The following is a 20261-nucleotide window of genomic DNA, read 5'->3' on the forward strand; positions in this document are numbered from 1 at the left end:
CTGAATGCACCGTCACATTCACTTTTATTAACACAGAGCAACACGAGTCTCAGGTCCAGTCGGGCTCAGGCGGGTCCTCAGGTGTTCTCGGCAGGTTCACCTGAAGACCGTTACAACACGTCACATCCACACCGAGCAGCTGAAACGCACACTGCACTTCCAGCATCCTCCACACCTGCACAGGTAGACCGGGTCAGCCTGCTCAGGCTTTCCTCTGGGGTCACTGTGCTGCAGGTCCTGGAGATCCTGGAGGGTTGCTCCTGGAGTCTGGAGCAGCAGCTCCCTCGGGCTCTGAGTGGAGATCTGAACACCTGGACAGGTAAGTGTTTGTGTTAGTTTTACCCAGAATCTCCTTTAACAGTCAGACTGAGTCTAATTCATATTTCGTGTTGCTCGCAGTGCCGACATCCTTCATCAGCTGATTCTGGAAACGTCTACATCAGTCCCAAAGTGCGGCCCCACCCCCTGCAGGTGGGCTGAAGTAATAACAGAAATTCCTGTGAGAATTTATGAACACTGACACAAATATATAAATGTGTGTTTTCTACAAACTGTAGCAGGAGGCTGTTATGCTGTGACATTACTGTGACATCATTGCTGTGACCTCTGACCTCTGCTCTGTGTTGAGGTATGAACCCTGATTTTAATCAAATTTAAGGGAAATCCATCACGCGCTCCCGTGAATGCTTGGTCACATGACCGAGTGTACGAGGCACTCTGTGACCTTTAGAGTAAGTCCCCCCCCCGCACACACAAACGCATGCATGCAGACACGTGCACATGCGCACACCTCTTATACACACACACATAAAAACATCTTCGTATCTAAGAATGCTCCATGCTTTTTATTTGTTTTTGTTTCTAATGTCTCTGTAAAGCACTTTGAATCACTTTGTTGTTGAATTGTGCTATACAAATAAATTTGCCATGCCTAAGAAGACAAAAAGATGTGACTGCTGAGAGGATTCTGATGGGATGTTACTGATTAGCAGGTGTGTGCGCTGACTAATGACCAGGCTTGCTCTGGTAACGTCTGTGTTCTGTGTCGACGACTCACAGCGTCTCGAAGCGGTTCTCCTCGCCGTCCAGGATGCCGTGGTACAAGTCGATCTCCTGCTCTAGCCGTTGCTTGTTGCTCAGCAACGTGTCGTAGTCGCGACGCTGCTGTTCGATTTCACTGCGTATGTCGGCTAGCTCCGCCTCCAGCTTGGCCACCACCGAGCCGAGATTCTGGAGCTCCATGTCGTGCCAGTGACGGGCGTCGCTCAGCGAGTTCTCCAGACCGCGTTTCTGCAGAGAGTGTATTTAACCAGTTAGTGGGAACTCGATCAGGTTATTGATCGCTTATTGATCTGTGCAGATCTTGCTTGCCATGTGGCTCACCAGGGCTCTGATAGACTCGGTCTCCGCCTGCAGACTCTGGATCTTACAGCCGGTGTCACTGCACTCAGCCTTCAGCGCCTCCACCTGTTCCTCCTCTGGACTCAGCTTGCTGCTCACGCACTGTGCCTCCTGCAGGACACACACCGCCACAGGTCAGACACGCCCACACACACACACCTTGGCACACCTGTGCAGGTGAGAGGACCTTACTTTACAGTCCAGGTAGGTATCAGTCTCAGCCCTGCTCTTCTCCATCACTTTCTCCCAGTGGCTCCTGATATAGGCCAAGATCTGGTCCAGACTGGTTTCTATGGGCGCGTCGGGCTCGTCCACATCACGTCCCGCCATCTGACTGTACAGGATCCGCACATCCTGCTCAGAGAAGAAGTGGTCAGCTCACATGACCTTAGCCAGCTAAAGGAAGATCACACCTGCCACACGTGCTCTGAGTCTACTCTGACTTTACTGTGTCTCCGCTGTCACTCTTCTGGCTCTACTCTGACTCTACTGTGTCTCCGCTGTCACTCTTCTGACTCTACTCTGACTCTACTGTGTCTCCGCTGTCACTCTTCTGGCTCTACTCTGACTCTACTGTGTCTCCGCTGTCACTCTTCTGACTCTACTCTGACTCTACTGTGTCTCCGCTGTCACTCTTCTGGCTCTACTCTGACTCTACTGTGTCTCCGCTGTCACTCTTCTGGCTCTACTCTGACTCTACTGTGTCTCCGCTGTCACTCTTCTGACTCTACTCTGACTCTACTGTGTCTCCGCTGTCACTCTTCTGGCTCTACTCTGACTCTACTGTGTCTCCGCTGTCACTCTTCTGACTCTACTGTGTCTCCGCTGTCACTCTTCTGACTTTACTCTGACTCTACTGTGTGTCTGCTGTCAGTCTTCTGATTCTACTCTCACTCTACTGTGTCTCCGCTGTCACTCTTCTGACTCTACTCTGACTCTACTGTGTCTCCGCTGTCACTCTTCTGACTCTACTCTGACTCTACTGTGTCTCCGCTGTCACTCTTCTGGCTCTACTCTGACTCTACTGTGTCTCCGCTGTCACTCTTCTGACTCTACTGTGTCTCCGCTGTCACTCTTCTGACTTTACTCTGACTCTACTGTGTGTCTGCTGTCAGTCTTCTGATTCTACTCTCACTCTACTGTGTCTCCGCTGTCACTCTTCTGACTACTGTGTCTCCGCTGTCACACTTCTGACTCTAATGTGTGGCTGCTGTCACTCTTCTGACTCTACTCTCACTCTACTGTGTCTCCGCTGTCACTCTTCTGACTCTACTGTGTGGCTGCTGTCACTCTTCTGACTCTACTGTGTCTCCGCTGTCACACTTCTGACTCTACTGTGTGGCTGCTGTCACTCTTCTTATTCTACTTTTTTTTACTTAAAAAAGCTTAAATTCTAAGATTTAGTTTTTCAGCCTTTCTCTAAATGGTGACATCATCTGCTGCCGCAGCTTAAATTGGGAGATTTTTGAACAGAGTTTGGTGGGACCTGCTCATGGTTGTGCTCCAGACTGCGTAGCTCCGCCCTCATGTTCTCCATCTGCTCCTCAAGCTCCGCCTTCGTCAGGTTCGCCTCATCAATCACTTTGTACAGCGAGCTAATCTCCTCCTCCACTGCCCGACGGAACGGTTGCTCGTTCTCGAACCTGCAGGGGGAGCCACAGTCACTATGCCTGCAGCTGATGGTCCTGGTTCCTGAGCAGAACTAGGACCACCAGCCGCAGGACAACATGGAGGAGAGACTCACAGGGCAGGAGGCTGGTTATTGATCACCAGATGCTCCATGTTGGGGTTGTTTTTTAGATAAAGTCTATGATCAGTGTTTAAAAATAATGAATAATGTGGTTGATGATTGTGTCTGCTGTACCCTCCAGCAGCCACACAAGGGCACCATGTGATCACCTGAGACCAAAAGAAACCATCACTTCACATTCACGCTGCTGTTTACTGACAGAAGGTCTGTCACTGATCACTGCCACATTTCAGCTCACTGCTGATCACAGTGTGAGTTTGACCTCTGACCTGTCCTTGAAATCCTCAGCGTTGGCCTGCACGTTCTCTGTCTGCAGCATCAGCCGGGCGTTGTCCAGGATGGCTTCACTGACCTGCACAGAGTGTGGGAAAACAGAGCTGAGAGTGGCTGCAGCCAGCGGGGGGCATCGTTATCTCCACGCGTTACCTTTAGTGTAACGCCCCCGCAGCCTAACCTGATCTCAGGTGATCCAATAAAAACAGCAGCAAGACTCAAACACCGAATACTTAGTTTCTGTTCTCACACCTCAGAACATGTTTATCTGTGGAGGAATCAGCTGACGTAACGTGGCTGCTCGTGCACGGCTGCTCGTGCACACTTTTTAGGTTCACTTTTTTGCCTCAGGTGACTTTTGTATTTTAGGATTTTTTAGGCGAGGCACGTGGACCGTACGCGTCACTGTCACCACGATCTAAGAAAGGAGAGGCCTGAGTTGACCTTTGACCTCAGAGAGCAGCATGCCGATAGGATGAAGGATGGTGTGGAGATGGAGCCAGGTGTTTAGACCCTCCCCCTCACCTGTCTGTAAACCTCCTCCCACTCCCTCCTGAGGGGTCCCCAAGCTCCGGCGCTCGAGGCCTTGCGGTCCAGGCAGAGGCGGATCTGCTCCTCCAGCTGTTGGTTCAGCTGTTCCAGCGCTCTCACTTTGTCGCGGTATTCCATCAAACAGCTGTTCAGTCCCGCTGCCGCCGCACCGCTCCCCGCTGCTCGCTCGCTGCCTCGGGGCAGCACTGGTGTTGTGCTGCTCCTCATCCCCTGCAGGAACACGCTGCTGATGCCCAGAGCTCGCCGTGACACCCGCGTCCCCAGGCCAGAGGGGACACTCGCTGGTGGGGTGGAGCCTACAAAGACGCCGCGAGGGGCAGAGGTGCCTGCCGAGCCCATTCTCCCGCAGGAGGCAGAGGGTGGACGCTCGGCGGCCGTCTGTCCGAGGAAGGATGAGCGGCGTCGGGGCAGAGGCATGACGATCAGCACCTGCCAGTGTCAAACCGCTCAGACCCGCTCGCTACCGGGATTTATGCGAGGATGGCTGCTCTGGAAACATGGCTGCTTTTGTTCAGCCAGCGTTTGTGTTTGGAGCTTTTGTTGAAACAAAGAGTCTGAAAGAGCTGAGGCAGCAGAGCGAGCACGCGGGGGGGGGCAGGAAGGGTCCTGAAGCCTGTCTGGGTCACATGACACACACACACACACACACACACACACACACACACACACTGTTTATAAACAGAGAGCAGATGAGGGTTAGATCATCACTGCTGTTTCAGATCAATAAAGAATATCTGCTGTTAAACAGGTAAAGAACTCTTTAAATAAAGTTTAGTAGAAACAGCTGCGATGAATAAACTTCCTGTTTTGATAAACAGACTTGTTCTTCATGTTTCCTGGGAAAACCCTCAAAACATGACACACGAGCACAAAAATGAAGGCAACGCCATTATTCATGAAGGTAATAAAGTTTAATCTACATGTTTAAATAAAGTTTCAGCAGCATGGTTTCTTGTTTGAAGCCAGATGTTGTCGTGGTGTCGTTGGGTTCCTAAAGCTCCAGGGGTTTTAGTGGGCGGAGCTCGGGCTGAACTGAGGCAGACGCATTCAGGTCTGAAAGGCAGCGGCTGCTCCTGAACCTGCAGGTGTGCTTCAGCATTAAGGCCTTCACAGGTGTTCCAGTTACACCTGCATGCGTGCTAATCCCCACGCCCCCCACACTGCTCCTGATTGGTCAAACTGCAGCTTCCTCCCAGCCTCATTCCACCGTAAGCTCAGAGAAGGTGGAGGAGTTCATGCAGTGGTTCGGCCTCTCTGCTGTGCTCCTGTAGAGGACGCAGTCACTGCTTCTTCGTCGCTGTTTTGCCCTCACAGTCTCTCACAGAGACCTGAACCCTTCGCATCGTCTCGCTAGCTGGCAGATGTTGGCCCAGCCGTTTTTAGCTTCGTGTAATCTTTGAGTGTTTGTCGCCGGGCCGTTACCATGGCAGCAAACACAGAGCTGTTTGTCTGCGTGGAAACACCTGGGCCGTCTGTTCAGGTTTTGTCAGATTGTTTGTGCTGAATCTCAGCAGGAAGTGCTTTGCGGTTGGCAGGAAGTGGTGAATGCCAACGCAGCAGTTGAAAGTTTCCCAGCTGCTAAAAGATGCGTTGGACTTCTGAGGGTAAAAGCCCGTCTCATCCACCCTGTAAAGCAGACCCAGTCATCACTTTCAGCTTCCAAACACCTTTAATCTGAACTCTGGTTTCTGGTGTCCAGATTCCAACCATGAATCCCTTTAGAAACCTGCTGCAGCGCCGTCCTCCAAACCTTTCAAGACAAATGTCTGCTCCCATCCTTTAGATCCACCTCGGACAGAAAGCTGCGTTTGTGGATCACGGTGTCGTACCTGGGAATATCACCTGAAGCTGGAGGAACACGTGTTTGCAGTGTGAGTGAAGATTCAGCTGCTCTGGATAGATTTGAGGAAGCTTTTGGAGATCAAACTCAGCCTCGACCTCCTAACTGTGCTTGACTTATTACGACAGCAGGGAGCTGCAGGAACACCTGCAATGGTCAGGTGGGACACGCCTTAAACCACAGTAAGTCATCATCAATCAGAGATCCAGTTCATAGGATAGTAGTTTCCAGCGTCGGACTCTTTCTGGTCCAGGTTCTGAGCACGCTCAGATCTGCATCTATAAACAACGTCAAAGATAAAAAGTCGGCGGTGGCGCCACTGAGCCAAGCACAGCAGAGCGTCGTCAGTCGTTAAAGGAAGCACCGCATGTAAGTGACGCTCGGGTGAACTGGTCCTCTCAGCTGTTTACAGCACCTGGCCGCTCAGAGCTCAGGTAACTGTGCCCCTCATGGCCCAGAGGTCATGTTTGCATGACCCAGATGTCACAAAGCACCTGACTCCTGGCCCACGTGAGGCACAGCTGCGACCGCACACCCAACTGTGGCCCAGAGCTGCAGATGTGGGCCACATGTTGGCCAGATGTTCAGCAGGGGCAGTGCAGATGTATGTGCTCTGTGGTCACAGTGAGAACACACACACACTGACTGTGTTAGCGTGCACGTGTTGCGTGAGTGGGCAACGTGACTAATGAGTGATAAGAGGCGGCAGTTTCTTGGTTCAAAGCCCTCTGACCAGTGTGATGGGCGGGGCTTAGCACTTCCTCTGTGAGGGCGGCTGGCTGTTTTCTTCTGGGATCAACACCTCAGCTCGCAGCAGGATCCTGGAACAGGCCTGACCTTTGCGTTTGAGCACTGTGGCGTGCCAGTCAGCGAGCTTTTCTGGTTTTCACTTCTCTGTCTGTCACATTTTGTTTTTGTCCCAGTGACCCATGAGAACATGACACCACACAGACCTGAGGTCAGCTTCCTTTTTCTCAGCCTCCCATCACTGAGCCTCAGAGAGGATGTGATGTAATGATTTTGAGGTTAGAGAAAGAGACATGTCGCAATCCCCGCTGTAAAAACAAGAGTAAAATAAGACGATGGCGTCTCACAGATGTCTCGTCTGTTCTCTCAGACTCATTCATCTGCAGAGCCCTGAAACAGAACTGGTCCTAGCACTGAACCCTGTGGAACTCCATAATTAACCTTAGTGTGTGAAGAGGACTCTCCATTTACATGCACAAACTGGAGTCTATTAGATAGATATGATACAAACCACTGCAGCACAGTACCTGTAATACCTACAGCATGTTCTAATCGCTCTAATAGGATATTATGGTCGACAGTATCGAACGCTGCACTGAGGTCTAGCAGGACAAGCACAGAGATGAGTCCACTGTCAGAGGCCATAAGAAGATCATTTGTAACCTTCACTAAAGCTGTTTCTGTGCTGTGCTGAGCTCTGAAACCTGACTGAAACTCTTCAAATAAACCTCTGCAGATGATCTGTTAGCTGTTTGACAACTACTCTTTCAAGGATGTTTGATATAAAGGAAGGTTGGAGATTGGCCTATAATTAGCTAAGACTGCTGGGTCTAGAGATGCTTTTTGAGTAAAGGTTTAACTACAGCTAGCTTGAAGGCCTGTGGTACATAGCTGATTATTAGAGATAGGTTGATCATATTTAAGATCGAAGCATTAATTAATGGCAGGACTTCTTTGAGCAGTTTTGTAGGAATGGGGTCTAAAAGACACGTTGATGGTTTGGAGGAAGTAATTATTGAAGTTAACTCAGAAAGATCAATTGGAGGAAAAGAGTCTAACTTAACATCAATGGTACTAAGAGTAGCTGTGTGTGTTGTACTTGTTCACTGCTGTGTGTGCAGTGAAGCTGCTGAGGTGTGTTTGCAGAACAAAGATCATAAACAGGATGAGAGAAGGAAGGATGTGAAGAAAAGAGTGCGACAGCGTTTCATCAACTTCCCCGTTTTTCTCTCACACTTTATTTTCATAACTCAGAAAACCAAAACATTTACATTGGTGTGACGCACACACACTCACACAAACACACAAACACACAAACAGGGTTATATACAGCATTAGTCACATTTCAGCTTTGGCTCAGTTTCTGTTCAAACGCAGCGAGGAGACCGGTCCCGTCTCTGATACAGCAGCTAAAACGTCACATTTAAAAACAGCTTCATGTTTACTGTACAAGCAAGCCCTGAAAAGTCCTGGAAACACCTGGAAAAGTCCTGGCTCAGAAAATGATGTGGAGGTTTTACATTCTCATTACAAAGGTTTCTTTTTGTTTTCCCCAAAACTGTAAAAGCTGTAACCAGCAGGCGCGCCCAGCCTCCACCTGTCCTGTGCTCTGAGGTGAAGGTGTTCTCAGGTGAGCGGGCTATGACTGTCTGTGGGTGGATGTTAGGGTGAAGCAGCACATGTGTTGAATCAAAGCTTCTTAAAAACTCTTCCTGCGATCGAGGCGTCTGCTGTACAGCTGCCCTGGCACAAACAGGAAGTTACGCGGTGACGGTTTCTACAGCGACAGCGCCTGCGAGGTTTCGCTGTCAGACATCACCGAGGCTCGGGTGGAGCTCAGCGGGCTCCTGCTGGACTTGGTGGACAGCTGAATCTTGGTGACGGGTGGCACGCAGCGGCAGCAGCGCAGCAGGTGCACCACGTCACGGCGGAACCGTGAGCCCACGAAGACGTAGAGGAAGGGGTTGAGGCAGGCGTGCATGTAGGCCAGACTCTTCAGCACCTGCCCCGCCTTATCAAAGGCCTTCAGGTGATCGCAGTTCGTGATGGTGATGTTGGAGGCCTGCACCGCCTCCATCACCAGCACGCTGTTGTAAGGCAGCTGCGACACAACGAACGCCACCACCACCGCCAGGATGACACGCATGGCCTTGTGCTTCTGGAAGCCCTGGGTCTTGAGCAGCGTGGCGACGATGACGCTGTAACAGAAGGCCATGACGATGAAGGGCAGGCAGAAGCCCATGCTCACCTGCAGGGACAGTACCAGGATCTTGGTGTTGTTCCCCAGGTGGGTCGGGAACACCATACGGCAGTACTCCTGCGTCCTCCCTTCCACCTTTGCGGGGGCAGCAAATACCAGCTCGGGCGTGGCAAGGAGCAGTGCAAGCAGCCACACCCCCGCGCACACCAAACGGCTGCAGCGCAGGCGCTCCACCTGCGAGTTGTGCGCCTTTGTGGTCTGCACGATGGCAATGTAACGGTCCACGCTAATGCAGGTAAGCAGCAACATGCTGCTAAACAGGTTCACCTTGTAGAGGGCGGAGTTTATTTTGCAGAGGGAGGTGCCGAAGATCCAGCTGTGCGACGCCTCGGCCGCCCACAGCGGCAGCGTGACCAGGAACAGCAGGTCGGCCACGGCCAGGTTCAGCAGGTACACGTCGGTCATCGTCTTCAGCCGGCGCCGGAAGTTCAGGTAGATCCACACCACGGCCAGGTTCCCGGCTCCGCCCACCAGGGCGATCATCCAGAAGAGCGGTGGCTCATAGTGACTCCTGAACACCCGCACCGACTCCCGGTCGCACAGCAAGTCGTCTCCGTAGTCCCCTGAGTAGTCATAGTTGTCAGAGGTGGCCGAGGGATTGAAAGCAGACGGCTCCTGATGGACAGAGACAGCACACCTGAGCACACCTGAGCACTCTGCTGATACATACTTGGATAAATCAATAAATAATCAGGGTTCGTTACCTCTGTGATCATTGTTGTGATGATGTCATCCATGGAGGTCACATTCATGGTGAAAAGGTCATCCATCTACAAACACAGGTGTTCGGGTTAGAAAAGGTGCAGCGAGTTTCACACAAACAAAACCTCCAAAAAGAGGAAACAAAATAAAAGAACAAGCTAAAGCCGCCTGGCGCCGCTCCTCCTACGCTCGCTGGTCACATGCTTTTTGTAGTTTGTGACGTTGTTGCTGTTGACTCATGTCTGTGTTGCTTCACTTTCTGCACGTTGTTTTTAGTCAGTGTAGGACAAAGGACATATTTTTACTCTCTTTGAAGTACTTTTACTCTGTTACTCTGTTACAAACTGTATTGTACTTTTAAATAGTACTACTGAGCCCTGATCCTACACTATAAAAGTACCCCCGTACAATAGCTTTACCAAAATAAAAGCCTTGGGGCGAATATAAGTGCTGTGAAACGTGTAACCGTCAAACTCACAGACATTAAAGAACTCGTTTCTTTAAATGAAGCTGAGGATTAAAGCGGATCACGTGCTCAAACACTGAAAACTCGACTGTTTGAATGTTTCAGGCATAAAAATGAGTCCTCGGTTTGACCACTTTAAAGTTTAAGCTCTTCGTCTCACATAGGTCTGCACACAGAGTACCTAACTTTGAGTGTTTGGGTCATTTAAGACTGTAGTATTAATAATTTTACTGATCCCAGAGTACTTTAAATTCTCCAGACGTGTCTGTGAGTCACAAATATCCTGGTCCTCCTAGGACCTGCGTCCACATATGTGGACGTCACATTTTGGGTTATTTAGACCAAAATACTAAATTTTGCTCTACAGGAGCCTGATATCCACTTACAGGACATTATGCTGCTACTGTTCTATAGAAATGTAAAATGAAAGTCCTCATATGTGGATCTCATTTTTCCCAGAAACACAAATCTGGTAATTCTGTGTTTTACATTCATCGGGTCCCAAAATAGCAAAGAGAAATTAAAAGTGCTGCAGTACGAGCAGTTATTTATCGTCGTGTGCCTGTTAGAACCACTAAAACCAGAAACATCATCTGAAATCTCAGAGTCTGTGGTGAGGCGATCTGAGATCTGCTCACAACTAGACTATTATGGGATGGTTAATGATGAAGTGAAAAACATCTTTACACTGCGCTCGGAAATCAAAGTCTGCAGCTCGCCGCTTTCCCCATGAAACAAAGACCAGACACAGACAGACAGGCGTGGACTCACCGTCAGGCGTCTCGTCGTCTCTGGTGTGTCTCGCTGTTTGGCGCTTTTTGCACTCTAAGTCCGTTAGACCACAAAAGTGACGTATGAAAGCAGAAGTTACATCAGCTGTCTAAGAGGAGTGGCTACGATTTCATAACGAGTAGACAGTGAGCACGAACGCATCAACATCCCTGAATGTTAGACCCCCAGAATCCAATGATCCTGAATCCGAACCCTTGAGAATAACAACAAATATTTACTTACAGCTGGTTAGAGTTGTACAAACTCTGCTATTGGCTGATATTTCCATGTATCACAGCAACATGTAAGGAGATGACTTCTGCACAGCACTGTGGTACAAAGGAGGCCTTTTGTAGGTGCTGAGCTGTTTTGAGGAGAGTTTAAAGGAAAATGAAAAGAGAAGCTCGGACACCACAAAGAGGAAGTCGGGGAAAATCAGCTGGCTGAACCCGGGAGCTCCTAAGAACTGAAAACAGAAGCAGCGTCACACACCGGGACTCGCCCGGGCTCACATGGTGAAGCCTGAGAGGTTACCCAGAATGCAGTTGGTGACATTTCCTCAGGTTTCTGCTGCTCTGTGTCACAGACACGAAGCTGCTGCAGGTTATACTCACAGATCCGCCTGGGTGTGAAACTGATCTGGGTGCAGTTTGACTTGTACAACTTTCTACCTGAGCAATCAAAGACGACATTCACAGGTGGCCGCATGGCTGAAAGCGGCCGGCCTGGGTTTGAATCCAACCCGCGGCCCTTTGCCGCATCTCGTCCCTCTGCTTTCCTGTCACTCTTCACTGTAGCCTTCAAAATAAAGCCGCCCAAACAAATATTTAAAAACAACAAAGTCACAAAGCTAAAGCTAAACACACTGAAGAAATGATGACATTCGGCCCTGGTCTGTGCACCTGGAGGGGGGCACACTTCTTCCCAGAATGAGTGTAAGTGTTGGGGGGGGGGTCAGATTTGTTGGGCTTTGTATGAATCATCCTGCCACGCTGAACCAAAACTACACACATTTAAATCGTTTCCTGTTTCAAACATCACTCTCACTGCCTGCCGACCACTGTATCCATGACAACAAACATTCCCTAATATCAGAGACAACCCACGACTGTCTCGCTCTGACCTAAACGCCCCCCTCCCCCCCTCGCTCCGGGCCGACACGGTGCCTCACATCTGCAGTGAGAAGTGTTGTACCAGCTGGAGTGGTAGTAGTACTGAGGTATCTGTGGTCACACACACTGAACATGTTGTTCTTCTCTGCTTATCTCTACTTCCTGTTTAAGGTGACAAACACAGACTGGCAGCAGTTTCCGTGACTTGTGAGCACATTACCTTAAAGGGCTCCTGCACACCTTCAGCCTGTGAAAGCACAAAACCGGGACACAGTTCACATCATGTCACCTGTGCACAACACGTGCTTCATACTGACCGGTAACAACCCCCAGTACAGAGAGATGACCCCAACATCCACACCACCCCCTCCGCAATCAGTGAGGCGGAAGAACTCCCTCTAAAACAGAACCAGGATTAGGGAGGGACTGAGCCTGATTCACTGGGAATCCCCCGGCAGCCTACGTCTATTGCAGCATAACTAAGGGAGGATTCAGGGTCACCTGGTCCAGCCCTAACTATATGCTTTAGCAAAGAGGAAAGTTTGAAGCCTAATCTTAAAAGTAGAGATAGTGTCTGTCTCCTGAATCCAAACTGGAAGCTGGTTCCACAGAAGAGGGGCCTGAAAACTGAAGGCTCTGCCTCCCATTCTACTTTTAAATACTCTAGGAACAACAAGTAGGCCTGCAGAGCGAGAGCGAAGTGCTCTAATAGGGTGATATGGTACTACAAGGTCATTAAGATAAGATGGGGCCTGATTATTTAAGATCTGCTCCTTGTATGTGAGGAGCAGGATTTTGAATTCTGGATTTAACAGGAAGCCAAAACAGGAGAAATATGCTCTCTCTTTCTAGTCCCTGTCAGGACTCTTGCTGCAGCATTTTGGATCAGCTGAAGGCTTTTCAGTGAGTTTTTAGGACTTCCTGATAATAATGAATTACAGTCGTCCAGCCTGGAAGTAATAAATGCATGAACTAGTTTTTCAGCGTCACTCTGAGACAGGATATTTCTAACTTTAGAGATGTTGCACAAATGGAAGAATGCAGTCTTACATATTTGTTTAATATGTGCGTTGAAGGACATGTCCTGGTCAAACATGACTCCAAGGTTCCTCACAGCGTTACTGGAGGCCAAGGTAATGCCATCCAGAGTAAGAATCTGCTTAGATACCATATTTCTAAGGTTTTCAGGGCCGAGTACAATAACCTCAGTTTGATCTGAATTAAGAAGCAGAAAGTTAGCGGCCATCCAGGTCTTTATGTCTTTAAGACATTCCTGCAGTTTATGGATAAACCTTCTTGATTATGTAACAGAGAGAAGCGCTCTGAGGACCACCAACGTGGGCAAACACGTGTGTATGTGTCTGTGAGTGTGCGGTCACAGCTTGTCATGCAACACTGCACAGTGTGAACTTGCTGTCACGCTATGCGGCTGATTCCTGTTTCACTGACGTCTGTCAAACACTTCCTGTTAGACAGGAAAAAACAGCCAGGTCACGTGACCTGATTTTCTCCTCATTTCTCTTCTGCTGTTAACGCATATGGTTACCATAGAGACATGTGACCCCCCCAGCATCATCTGACATAAAAACAAATAAATGTTATAAAGATAAGATAAGATAAGATAACCTTTATTAGTCCCACACGTGGGAAATTTGATTTGTCACAGCAGGAGTGGACAGTGCAAAAGTTACGCTGGACTTAAAAGCCAGATTTAAACTAAAACAAACAAAACTTTTGGAGCTTTTATTGTGAAAGAGTGAACTGAAGTTAATCTCATGTAATCTGATAATCTGAACAGTGTGACGTCCGACAGATTTTGTGTAATCCTGAAAACAGGGAGCCGGTGTGGTTCGTGCTCTCGCCTGAGCTCTGTGCTGTCGGTTTTAAAGCCTCCTCTGGGGGCAGCAGAGCGGCCGGCGGGCTCCGAGGAGCCGAATAAGCCGTAGAAGAAGAAATAGGAGCGGATGTAAACAAAGAGGAGCAGGTGAGTTTTAGTGAGACGCTCCGCAGTCTCACCTGGGAGCTCATTTATTGATCTATTAGTGACGTATCGATTCGTTCCTGCTCTGAAACACCGTTAGCCTGCTAGCCTTCTCCGCGTCTTTGCATTTCCCGCGCGAGCCTAGCTAAAGCGGATGGCGAACGCGCTGCCCTAGATCAGCCAATCATTCCGCTTAACGTACGTTTCGTCATCAAGCAGAGGGGTTGGTACTCTAAGTACTCAGAGTAGTCAGAGTACTGGGACTGTGGAATAAAGTAGCATAACGAAGACTGCTGCTGATATCTGGACGGATGTTCGGTTCTGCTGCGCTCTGATTGGTCAGTGTTTGAATTCAGGCGTTTTTTTTTTAGATAAATCCTATTTACACTGACTGTGTCCCAGCAGGGCCAAAGGACGGACCTCACACCGTGATGTCATGGTGATGTCATAGCGATGTCGTGGGTGAAGCAGCGGTACCGTGACATCAGCCCTGTGACCCTGCAGTTGGGGGGCGGAGCTGTGAGCTCCAGCCTGTACTGTGCTGAGGTGGAGGGCGTGGGGGCGGGGCTAGTGGAGTCCTTCCTGGTGGAGCTTTATCGCTGTAAGCTCTGTCAGTTCACCTGTTCCATCAAAGCCTCCATTAACAGCCACCTGCTGCTCACGCACCGCCCCAACGCCTATCTGGACGGGGCAGAGGCGGGGCTCCAGCAGGGAGCGTCACCCTATCAGCTAAAGGAGAGTGACGAAGATGAGGACTTCCTGCTCTACAACATGCTGGACAACCTGAGCCCGGCTACCTGTGACATCAGCAGTGAGGGCGGGCTGCAGGTGGCCCACACCTGTGAGGTGATAACCTCACACACACACAGAGAACAGAATGATTTTGAGCTTTTATTTTAAAAGGTGAAACAATATGAAGTTCATAGTCAGACGGTTATTTATGATTTAGCTTTTCAAATTAAGTTGAAATGTATTTATTTTTTGATTTATTTATCTTATTTTATTCTGAAGATGTCCTTACACCTGGTAGCCACACCTTAATCTTGTGGTTTGTATGCAGGTCACCACACTCTTTGAGGAAGAGGAAGAGGAGCAGGAGGAGGACTCCTCCATCTTCACTCTGAAGGGGAGCACTTTATCCTCTCTGGCCGACACCCCCGCCTCCCAGGAGGAGTTGGCGCAGTCCGCCCACCTGATGACCCTTGGGCTGTGTCGGATCTCTGCAGTCAGAGCTCCTCCTCTTCCTTCTTCCTCACCGTCCACACAGCTCACGCAACCACATGACAGCAGTGCCAACAACAAAGCGAAGGCTCCGCCCCCCAGCCTGCTGTGTCTGCTCTGCCCATTAAAACTGCCGTCGCGGCGGCTGCTTGATATCCATGTCAGGTCACACCGTGCCAGCGGCGGTTTCGGCTGCGTGCGCTGCAACTGGATGGCCGACAGTTGGGAGGAGGTGGAGCATCACTGGAGGAGCCGCTGTAGCCAGAGGAGGAAAAGGAGGAGGGAGCGGGAAGAGAAGAAGAAGAAAACCGCGGTTGCGGTCTGTCACAGGAAGTTCGAAAACAGCACGCTGAGAAGCGCTCCTGAAGAACCACGGAAACACAGTGAGTGCCCAGCTCTGTACCATCGATCAGTAATCAATAAGAACACTAACACTGATCAGTTTTCTGCAGATGGATGGAGGAGCCAGCTGATTGGACGTGCAAAGCGTAAGGAGGCGGAGCTTCTTGACAGGTAATAATAACAATAGTAATAATAATAATAATAATAATAATACATTTTATTTAAAAGGGACACTGTACAGCAAATAAAAGAGGCATAAAACCAGGAAATAAACGTGATAATAAAAGAAAGTTTAAGAGCATGGAGAGGTTCTCTACAGTAGGCTGTCTTGAACAGGTGGGTTTAGAAGGTGGACTTTAAAAAAGGGGAATGAGGTGATGTTTCTGAGGTCGGGGGGGGATTCCAAAGTGGAGGGGCAGAGCGACTAAAAGTCCCCCATAGAAACAAGACGAGAGGAAGGAACAGGAAGAGGAGGATCTGAGGCACCAGGATGGGATGGAGATCTGTACCGAACCAGAGAGGTATGGTGGGTGGAGAGAATGAATTGCCTTAAATGTACAGAGGAGTATTTTAAAATTAATGCGAAGTTTAACCGCCGGCCAGTGAAGCTGCTTCAGAATAGTGGTGAGTCCTAGTAATAATGCGGGCAGCAGCGTTCTGGACACGCTGAAGCTTGTTGATGGATTTTTGTGTAAGAGCGAGTTACAGTAGTCGATCCGACAGGTAACTGTGGACGAGGGTAGCAGGCGCATGTGGAGTGAAGAAGGGGCGGAGTTGGAAATATGCTGAGCGAGTGAGAGTTAAAGGATAGTGCACTGTCAAGAATGACAGCCAAACTTTTCACAGAGGGAGAGGTAGAAACTGATGAGTTCTTGATAGTAACAGAAAAACAGTTAGCTCTGGATAGCCATCATCTGGAGCCGACCGGGAGAAGCTCCGAGTTGTTGCTGTTGACTTTAAGAAAGTGGGAGGAAAACCATGAACTAAGAGAATCTGAAATGATTAAAAACCAGTTTGAATGTCTGTCAGCCAATCGGAACACAGCCTGTGTGCGTGTTTGTTTTCAGGCAGGCCAGCAGAGCTCGGGCCGCATCACGGCCGGTCACCATGGAGACCACGAGGAAAACCACAAGGAGGACGAACGGAGACGGCGAGCAGCTGACAGCAGAGAGCGGGAAGCAGACGGGCTTCAGCTGCTCGCTGTGCCACAGGTAACCACGTTACCCATAATCCCTCACTGCACAGAGTCACGTGACCTGGTGATGTCATGGCATTTCTTCTCAGCAGGAAGTTCTCCTCTAAACTGACTCTGAGGCGTCACCTGGGCGTTCATGGGGGAGAGAAACCGTTCACCTGTCCTCACTGCTCCTACAGCAGCCGGCTGAAGGCCTCACTGCTGCAACACCTGAGGACTCACACAGGTAACACACACAGCTGAGGACTCACACAGGGAACACACACCTGAAGACTCACACAGGTAACACACACACACACACACACACACACACACCTGAGGACTCACACCGGTAACACACACACACACACACCTGAGGACTCACACGGGTAACACACACACACACACACACACACACCTGAGGACTCACACGGGTAACACACACACACACACACCTGAGGACTCACACCGGTAACACACACACACACCTGAAGACTCACACGGGTAACACACACACACACACACACACACCTGAGGACTCACACGGGTAACACACACACACCTGAGGACTCACACAGGTAACACACACACACCTGAGGACTCACACGGGTAACACACACACACCTGAGGACTCACACCGGTAACACACACACACACACACACACACCTGAGGACTCACACAGGTAACACACACACACACCTGAGGACTCACACCGGTAACACACACACACACACACACACACACACCTGAGGACTCACACGGGTAACACACACACACACACACACACACACACACACACACCTGAGGACTCACACAGGTAACACACACACACACCTGAGGACTCACACGGGTAACACACACACACACACACACACACCTGAGGACTCACACGGGTAACACACACACACCTGAGGACTCACACAGGTAACACACACACACACCTGAGGACTCACACCGGTAACACACACACACACACACACACACACACTAGCACTCACACAGGTAACACACACACACACACTAGCACTCACACAGGTAACACACAGAAAGCTGAGAGCCCTTGTCATGTGACTGTCAGGTGACGTTGTGCGTCCCGTGTGTGATCTCAGGTGAGAAGCCGTACAGGTGTGCAGAGTGTCCGTATGCGTCCATCGATCGCAGCTCTCTGCTCCGACACTACAGGACTCACAGCCAGGAGAAACCGTACAGGTGTCAGCACTGTGACTACAGCAGGTAACACACCTGACACGCACCTGACACACACCTGGTGCACACCTGTGCTCCCACAAACTGCTGCTCGAGTATTTCGAATAATAGAAAATTAAATTGAATGTGACTCATAAATCGAAGGGTTTATCTGTGTTTTCACGGATGTTGTTTGCAGTTTGGAAACCAATGAGCAGTTCGTCCTGAAACACCTGTGTCAGGATTCATTATTGATCAGTATTGATGTGTGATCTGATTAATCTGTGGAAAAACTGATAGATTACTAAAGCAATCGGTAGCCCTGTTTTTGTTTTTCTCAACAGCATCCAGAAGAAGAGTTTGGATCTCCATGCTCGTCGCCATCACACTGGTGAGGCGTTCCCATGTCAACAGTGCGACTACTCGAGCCCGGACCGCCAGCTGCTGCTGAGACATGTCCGCAGACACCACGCCCCCTCCCAGCAAGCTGCGTTCTGAACATGCGCTGGTGTGACGGGGCTCGGCACAAAGTTTTATTTGTGGACTTTTTTAATGAAAATAAAAGCTTAGAAAAAATAGTTTCTGTTCTTATTTATTCACTCTCAGACCTTTACTTTGAAAATATGAAGGCCTTAAACACTTTTTAACTTTGAAAAGGCCTCAATGAGCACATAAGGCTGTGACAGTCAGCTGATTATTAATCAGTGAATACTAGAATACTATTTTCATTGGAAATAACTGACCAACGTGAGTGAAGCAGCTGATGTCTCACCTGCTGCTCACCTGGACTCAGTGCTCAAAATTAGCCAGAACTGAACAGGTTCTGATTAATCAGGAACCAAAAACGTAACTCTGAGCACACGTCAGGGGGACGGACAACGAGCATCAGACTTTGTGCTTCAGTAATGTGTGCAATAAAACATGTTTTAGCAAAATCTTTTTTCAAATACAATTTAAAAACAGATTCCACTCCTCATCTGCATTTCCTGTTAGCTCACACATTAGCTTTGTTTCAAGTTTCACTTCCAGCAGCGAAATTCTGCAGGTCAAAACTGCACATAAGATAAACGAAATCAATTCAATTCAGTTTTATTTATACAGCACCAAATCACAACAACAGTCGCCTCAAGGCGCTTTATATCGTAAGGTAGACCCTACAATAATACATAGAGAGAAAAACCTAACAATCATATCACCCCCATGAGCACTATGAGCAACAGTGGGAAGGAAAAACTCCCTTTTAACAGGAAGAAACCTCCAGCAGAACCAGGCTCAGGGAGGGGCGGGGCCATCTGCTGTGATTGGTTGGGGAGGGGGAAGGAAGACAGAGATTGAATAAAGAAAATATATTTTTATTAAAAAAGTAGAGTAAATAAATACAGATGACTGAAAATGCTGTGTGGCAGAGGTAATGGTATATACATGTACAGTAACTGTAAATGAACAGTCCCATATTTCAGCAGCTTGTAGCTAACTCTCGGATTAGCTAACACATATAGCATTTCTGTGAGTCTTCTGGTCCTTAAAAAAACTGCGAAGTATCCAGGTGGTCAGATGTAAGGGGCTCTGTGATTGGTTACAGAGAATTTGCACTGTCGCTTTTTTTCACCCGGGTTATATTTATTTATTCATTTATTTATTTTGTCAGGAAAAAAGAGAAGCTTTCTAAACATCCGGCTTTAAGTCTACATTTTAGAGACATAAATGAGGAGCTTTTCACAAATGTGTTTCTATCTATGGTGTCTTCTTGTTTTTCATTCAAACTGTTTCACTGACTTCTCTTATTAAAAAATGTTTTTAAAAAAATTTGTAATCATTTTTTTTTATTTATTTTTTATTATTTTTGGTCCCACGGTAATAGATGTTCCAGCCATGTATTCCAGCCTTAAACCTAACCTTATCCATAACCCTAACCAGCAGTTAAATGGCGTAAAATAATGTTTTCCAAAGCGATTTTAGGATAATGAACGAACATGTGTAGATTGAGTCCAGAGGGTTCTCATGTGTTCTCCTTTTTCCGATGTTGTCATTTAGGAACGTGTTGGGTAACTGAGAGCGTAAAATGTTGACGATTTGTCACCGAGTGTAAAATATTACGCTTAGGGAGTGAGAACGTGTTGGGTTTCTCAAATCTAAGGGGCGCCAACCAAAATTCCTCTTTAAGAAAGAAATGTTTAATAATCACATTCTGTTTCATAAGAACTGTGCTGCCTCGGCCAAATCTAAATACTATTGTGGTTTATTCTATTCTCGTGCATGTAACCCAAAGTTCCTTTGTTTAACAATATTCCTGCATCTCCACAATTTTTTCCTTCTCTAACCTAACCCTCTCTTGTATCCTTTGCAGCTCTGTATCCACCTGCAGCTTGAGATCTGTAGTCTTTGTTTACCATTTACTAATGTTCACGTTTCACTCTCCCCTCAGTATCAGATGTATCAGTAATGATTCAAGAGTCTAAATCATCTCCCCAGGGACCCTCTTC

General features: G+C 48.6%; 3 protein-coding genes across 10 annotated transcripts; 1 reads left to right on the top strand and 2 right to left on the bottom strand.

Annotated features, from left to right (window-relative positions):
- Positions 1 to 5: 5 nt before the first annotated feature.
- Positions 6 to 4491, bottom strand: bfsp2 (beaded filament structural protein 2, phakinin). Its single transcript, XM_086271815.1, has 7 exons — positions 3950 to 4491; positions 3421 to 3503; positions 2888 to 3044; positions 1594 to 1755; positions 1384 to 1512; positions 1058 to 1290; positions 6 to 311 (listed from the first exon to the last, which is right to left on the bottom strand). Exons 1-7 carry the CDS (start codon positions 4391 to 4393, stop codon positions 221 to 223), a joined length of 1299 nt encoding a protein of 432 aa, XP_086127941.1. The 5' UTR covers positions 4394 to 4491; the 3' UTR covers positions 6 to 220.
- A 3287-nt stretch (positions 4492 to 7778) lies between these two features.
- ccr9a (chemokine (C-C motif) receptor 9a) lies at positions 7779 to 11703 on the bottom strand. Its single transcript, XM_086271853.1, has 3 exons — positions 10763 to 11703; positions 9528 to 9593; positions 7779 to 9438 (listed from the first exon to the last, which is right to left on the bottom strand). Exons 2-3 carry the CDS (start codon positions 9591 to 9593, stop codon positions 8341 to 8343), a joined length of 1164 nt encoding a protein of 387 aa, XP_086127979.1. The 5' UTR covers positions 10763 to 11703; the 3' UTR covers positions 7779 to 8340.
- Positions 11704 to 12868: 1165 nt separating this feature from the next.
- Positions 12869 to 18373, top strand: LOC147307502 (uncharacterized). Of its 8 annotated transcripts, none has more exons than XM_086271774.1 (8): positions 12869 to 13858; positions 14258 to 14701; positions 14916 to 15459; positions 15529 to 15589; positions 16486 to 16629; positions 16703 to 16839; positions 17703 to 17826; positions 18099 to 18373. In XM_086271774.1, the coding sequence occupies exons 2-8, from the start codon at positions 14309 to 14311 to the stop codon at positions 18274 to 18276; spliced, it is 1581 nt and encodes a 526-aa protein (XP_086127900.1). In that variant the 5' UTR covers positions 12869 to 13858; positions 14258 to 14308; the 3' UTR covers positions 18277 to 18373. The 8 variants fall into 8 exon arrangements, with proteins under 8 accessions (XP_086127900.1, XP_086127899.1, XP_086127902.1 ...); XM_086271773.1 differs by having other exon boundaries at positions 12870 to 13858; positions 14261 to 14701; XM_086271776.1 differs by lacking the exon at positions 12869 to 13858 and adding an exon at positions 13865 to 14193.
- The last annotated feature ends 1888 nt before the right edge of the window (positions 18374 to 20261 follow it).

The sequence above is a fragment of the Aulonocara sp. 'chitande type north' Nkhata Bay genome, linkage group LG18, assembly GCF_057382095.1.
Source record: "Aulonocara sp. 'chitande type north' Nkhata Bay isolate Kocher_YH1m ecotype deep benthic linkage group LG18, A_spYH_male_GT1.1, whole genome shotgun sequence".
Classification (NCBI taxonomy): Eukaryota; Metazoa; Chordata; class Actinopteri; order Cichliformes; family Cichlidae; genus Aulonocara; species Aulonocara sp. 'chitande type north' Nkhata Bay.

What these genes read in the sequence shown, in the direction of transcription:
- LOC147307502 (XM_086271774.1), top strand. Translation starts at nt 14,309, where the DNA reads ATGTCGTGGGTGAAGCAGCGGTACCGTGACATCAGCCCTGTGACCCTG. An exon ending in TGAAGAACCACGGAAACACA is followed by an intron (nt 15,460 to 15,528) that starts GTGAGTGCCCAG and finishes AGTTTTCTGCAG; the next exon opens with ATGGATGGAGGAGCCAGCTG. An exon ending in CAGCACTGTGACTACAGCAG is followed by an intron (nt 17,827 to 18,098) that starts GTAACACACCTG and finishes AGCAATCGGTAG; the next exon opens with CCCTGTTTTTGTTTTTCTCA.
- bfsp2 (XM_086271815.1), bottom strand. Translation starts at nt 4,393, where the DNA reads ATGCCTCTGCCCCGACGCCGCTCATCCTTCCTCGGACAGACGGCCGCC. An exon ending in ATACCTACCTGGACTGTAAA is followed by an intron (nt 1,513 to 1,593) that starts GTAAGGTCCTCT and finishes TGTGTCCTGCAG; the next exon opens with GAGGCACAGTGCGTGAGCAG. An exon ending in CCGAGTCTATCAGAGCCCTG is followed by an intron (nt 1,291 to 1,383) that starts GTGAGCCACATG and finishes CACTCTCTGCAG; the next exon opens with AAACGCGGTCTGGAGAACTC.
- ccr9a (XM_086271853.1), bottom strand. Translation starts at nt 9,593, where the DNA reads ATGGATGACCTTTTCACCATGAATGTGACCTCCATGGATGACATCATC. An exon ending in TCACAACAATGATCACAGAG is followed by an intron (nt 9,439 to 9,527) that starts GTAACGAACCCT and finishes TCTGTCCATCAG; the next exon opens with GAGCCGTCTGCTTTCAATCC.